Here is a 5,059-nt window from a genome sequence, read left to right as displayed (position 1 = left end):
ATCAGTGCATGTAAAACCAGTAAAATCAGAACAGGCTCTGTGCCTACAGGAAGCTCACCCAGCTGTGATACTCATGTACAGTAATGTGGGATGTTACCACTGGGAAAACTGAGTGAAGGGCACGCAGGTCTCCCTGTACGCTCTGTCCAACTTTCTCCAAATCTGTAATTATTTCTCAATAAAAGACTAAGACAAAACCACAACTGTGCCACGTAAAGGCTCACATGTAAATCTGTAACTGCGGTGCTGCTCTAACCCCCTTATGTGAGTCATGCCTTCCTTGCCTATTTCCCCATCTATAATTGAGATCAAGGGACAGCCTTGCAGAGTAAATTAAGTCACAGAAGGAATCCTGAGAGGTGAGCAGTAGAAAGACGACTTCTGCCAAATTCTCTCTGGGCCTCAACAACAAAGACAACACACATCTGAAGGCCTTCCTTCGTTCCCTGGGGGCGGGGCACAGGCTCCAGGCAGCACTTGGCTTCAGGTTCCAACCCAATCCCAGCAGAATGAGAAGCTATTCGTGGGCATGAACAGAGGTGGGAGACAGTGGTTTGCAAGAGAAGTGGAGCTTGCTCATGCCAGACGCCTGGCCTGGTAGTTTGGGTTCACTGGCAACCAAACCGCCTACCTGTGTGTTCGAATCCAGAAGAAGGTGCAGGCAGATTCTAGGATCCGGGGTTTCAAATCAGGCACACTTGGGAGCTGACACAGGAGACTAACTGACATAAACCATTTCTTTTTTTCTTTTCTTGTTTTGAGATGGAGTCTCGCTCTGTCACCCAGGCTGGAGTGCAGTGGTGAGATCTCGGCTCACTGCAACCTCCACCTTCTGGGGGGTGTGTGTGTATATATATTTTATTGCATTTTAGGTTTTGGGGTACATGTGAAGAACATGCAAGATTGTTGCATAGGTACATACATGGCAATGTGGTTTGCTGCCTTCCTCCCCATCACCTATATCTGGCATTTCTCCCCATGTTATCCCTCCCCAACTCCCCACCCCCTGCTTTTCTCTCCTAGTTCCCCACAACAGACCCCATGTGTGATGCTCCCCTCCCTGTGTCTACGTGTCCTCATTGTTGAACACTCGCCTATGAGTGAGAACATGCGGTGTTCGATTTTCTGTTCTTGTGTCAGTTTGCTGAGGATGATGGTTTCCAGGTTCATCCATGTCCCCACAAAGAACACGAACTCATTGTTTTTTATGGCTGCATAGTATTCCATGGTGTTTACGTGCCACATTTTCCCTGTCCAGTCTATCATCGATGGGCATTTGGGTTGGTTGCAAGTCTTTACTATTGTAAACAATGCTGCAATGAACATTCGTGTGCATGTGTCCTTATAATAGAACGATTTATAATCCTTTAGATATATAGCCAGTAATGGGATTGCTAGGTCAAATGGAATTTCTATTTCTAGGTCCTTGAGGAATCACCACACTGTCTTCCACAATGAAGTCATTCTCCTGCCTCAGCCTCCCCAGTAGCTGGGATTACAGGTACACGCCACCACGCCCAGCTAATTTTTGTATTTTTAGTAGAGATGGGGTTTCACCATGTTGGTCAGGTTGATCTGGACTCCTGACCTCATGATCCACCTACCGTGGCCTCCCAAAGTGCTGGGATTACAGGTGTGAGCCACTGCACCTGGCCAGAAACCATTTCAAGCCTCAGCTGTGTGGGCTTTCATTTCCCACTCCCTTCTTTTGCCTTCTTGGCTTTCTTGAAGTCACACTGTGTCTACAAGAGCAGTGGAGACAGCTGCAGATGTGTTTGATCTGGTGAACAATTCCATGAAACAAACACAAAGCTCAGACACAGAAAGCACAGCATTAACACCATAAAGTTGGCCGGGCACAGTAGCTCACCCCTGTAATCCCAGTACTTTGGGAGGCTGAAGCAGGTGGATCGCCTGAGGTCAGGAGTTCAAGACCAGCCTGGCCAACATGGTGAAACCCCATCTCTTACTCAAAATACAAACCCTAGACAGGCGAGGTGGTGCATGCCTGTAGTTCCAGCTACTTGGGAGGCTGAGGCTCCAGTGAGACAAGATCGCTCCACTGTGCTTCAGCGTGGGCAACAGAATGAGACTGTCTTAAAACAAAAAACAAAAAACCAACAACAACAACAACAAAAAACACCTACCAAAAAGCCAAAACAAAAATAAGCCTCCCATCTATGGTATTTAGATCCTCCTCTGATAAAGGAAACACACAGTGTGTTAGCTAACATCTTTTATTGTCAGACCTTCTTTGAGCCAACAGTTTTGCAGAGTTGTACACGTAGGAACAAGGCAAATTGTTCTGTGGGTAGACTTAGCTGGCCCAAGTCTTTAAAACTTCTCCATATAAAAATAAAAGTCCAAGATCAGATTATTTTTCTTCTGGTCATAAATGCTGATTTATTTACAGGTGCCTTGTTCAGACCACCATTATAAACTTGGGATAAAATATGCATATATTTTATTAAAGCCTCAGCATTTAACATCAGGGTCCTTTAAAGACTCACTCAAGTGTTAAGACCTTTCAGGAATGTGGCGTCTCTCCCCCAGAGTCAACGTGGTTATATCTGTGATCTATCCAGACTGATATAAGTAACATTTTGTTTTTAACTTAAATCTTTTAGACATGAAAGACTCCAAAATGACTTCATTCTTGTTCTAAAACCAGCACGGAAGCCAGAGGTGGAAGAGTGGTTTATAAATACAGTTATCTTGTAGGCTGCATATCTGTTTATAATACAGCAGACACAGAGAGCACACTTTGCTACAGGTAAAACAAAATGGACGCAACACGTGTTTTTCAAAATACAGCAAAGACAGGAAAATCCAGGATTCCGGTTTGTTAATAAAATCACCTCATAAAGTAACAATCGAGACTATAGCTCTGCACTATGAAAATATACAGACTGTGTATACCATTGCACATCCTTTTTCCCTTTGCTTTTTAATGCTCATGAAACCATGATTAAAGTGTTGCATTTATGAACGCACGCATGAACAGGCAAGCATGTACAGTTAAAAGATGAAACAAAAAAGTTGATCCATGTCATTCCATGAGAAAGGCTGCCCGCAGCACTCCAGCTCAAACCCACTGTCCCCTTGAGCCCTCTATCCCCTCCCCACTCCCTCACCTTCCCTCAGATTCAGGGAAATCAGGCTGGGAGGTTAGTGCATCATCGATAGGGAACGCCCCCCACCCTCCACGCTCTGTCAGTCTCCTGGAGAAGGGGGTAAGGCGGTTCCCTTCAGTAGCACAGTTAGGGTCAATTAGTGTTGGTTCCACAAGTTAAGGCACTTCCGGCTGCTTTGGTGGCAGCGTGGTTCCTCCCCTCCTTTTTTTTAAGGCATGTATTCTCTAAGAGTAGTAAAGCTTTGGAAACTGTGCAGTCTGTTAAAGTTGACAGCTTAATATAGGATATCATTGAAATCGGCAAGGCAAAAGGACCCTCAGAGACACCTCCCTCCGACAGGAAGCTTCCAGAAAGCCTGGGCAGCTCTGTTTCGGCTGGGCATGGCACACTGGAGACGGCTGAGGCCAGAGGGCATGCGGCAGTGCATGCAGGTAGCAAAGACAGGTGGGCTCCGTGCCGCCTTCACCTGGAGCTGCCCTGGCTGCTGGCGGAGCGCGTGGTGCTGTAGCGCTTCTTCACGATCATGCTGATGTAGGCTTTCATGAGCTTGGCCACATCCACCACCTGCCCGGGGGAAGCAGAACCAACACAAGATCATGAGTGTCCCCCAGGTCAAAGGCCCCGTCTAATAACCAAACATTCTCTGGGCATCCTCCCACAGCTTTCCGTGCTAATCCACGGCTCTCATTTTGCAGGAAGCCAGAAGCTTAACTGCTTTCACCTTCCTCATCAGGGAGAAGTGGAATCTCAGCTTTTCCAAATACAACGTACACCACCTGGTGGTTCTTTCACACAAACGTGCCAACTTGGCTTGATGTGAATTGTCAGATTTTGCACATTAAAACACAGAACTACCGGAGGAAGTGACTCGGTGTCAACAGTGCTAAGATTACTATCCCCGCTTAAAATAAATGTGAAATGACAGAGTCTACAATTACAGCCTTTGAAGATGGGATCATCTCATTCTAGTCAACTCCTTAAAATGCAGCTGAAGAAACAAAGAACTGAGGCCCTTGGGGCTGGAAGGGCAGCCAGCTCCCCAGACAGACGCCAGGCCCACTTCTGCTCCAGACCAGCCTCCTCCTCCAGCTGGGATCTCCATTGGCTCCTTCCCATGATGTCCCTGTCACTGACGCCCTTCTCACAGCTGGCCTGGACCCCTGTGAAGGTATCGTAACTAGCTTCCATTTCCCTGCTTGCTCTCTTCCATTCCAGTCCTACCCCAGAGATCACTGTTTGGAAATTCACTGTTGTTACGCCATACACAACCAAAGATCCCACAGTGGTTCCTGGTCGTCTACTGGGTCTCGCCAAATCCTGCAGCCTGGCACCTGGCACCCTTGAGTCAAGGGCTCCCCACCCTCTTCCCTCTCACTGCACGTCTCCCCATCAGCCTAGGGAACCTACGATGCCACATCCTCCAATCACCTGGAACACCCTCCTCAGCGCCTCTCCATTCCAAAGGAGGCAGTAGGCGATTCCTCTCCACTCACCTCGTTGGCTTGCTAGCTGTTCCCTTTGTGGAAGCCTCAAAAGCTTCTTGTTTTATTGTATTTTTTAAACTTTGAAACTGGTAGCACATATATTTAGAGGGCTTTTAGTATGTGTGGTTTCACAATAAAGAATGAGACGGGCCAGGCGCCGTGGCTCATGCCTGTAATCCCAGCACTTTGGAAGACCAAGGCAGGCAGATCACCTGAGGTCAGAGTTTAAGACCAGCCTGACCAACATGGAGAAACCCATCTTTTCTAAAAATACAAAATTACAGGCATGTGCCACCATGCCCACCTAATCCTAGCTACCAGGGAGGCTGAGGCAGGAGAATTGCTTGAACCCGGGAGATAGAGGTTGTGGTGAGCTGAGACTGTGCCACTGCACTGCAGCCTGGGCAACAGGAGGGAAACTCCGTCTCAGGGAAGGAAAAA

General features: G+C 47.4%; 1 protein-coding gene across 2 annotated transcripts in view; it reads right to left on the bottom strand.

Moving 5' to 3' along the window:
- Positions 1–2,221: 2,221 nt before the first annotated feature.
- MYO10 (myosin X) overlaps positions 2,222–5,059 on the bottom strand; it is a 276,172-nt gene continuing 273,334 nt past the window's right edge. For both annotated transcript variants that reach the window (XM_017524655.2, XM_037737124.1), the window contains exon 41: positions 2,222–3,698. In XM_017524655.2, coding sequence (XP_017380144.1) covers positions 3,597–3,698 — 102 coding nt within the window. In that variant the 3' untranslated portion in view covers positions 2,222–3,596. The remainder of the gene's footprint in view (positions 3,699–5,059) is intronic.

The sequence above is a fragment of the Cebus imitator genome, unplaced genomic scaffold (assembly GCF_001604975.1).
Source record: "Cebus imitator isolate Cc_AM_T3 unplaced genomic scaffold, Cebus_imitator-1.0 Scaffold35, whole genome shotgun sequence".
Lineage (NCBI taxonomy): Eukaryota > Metazoa > Chordata > Mammalia > Primates > Cebidae > Cebus > Cebus imitator.
Note: the sequence above shows the minus strand (reverse complement) of the source record. Positions and strands in the feature narration are given on the sequence as shown.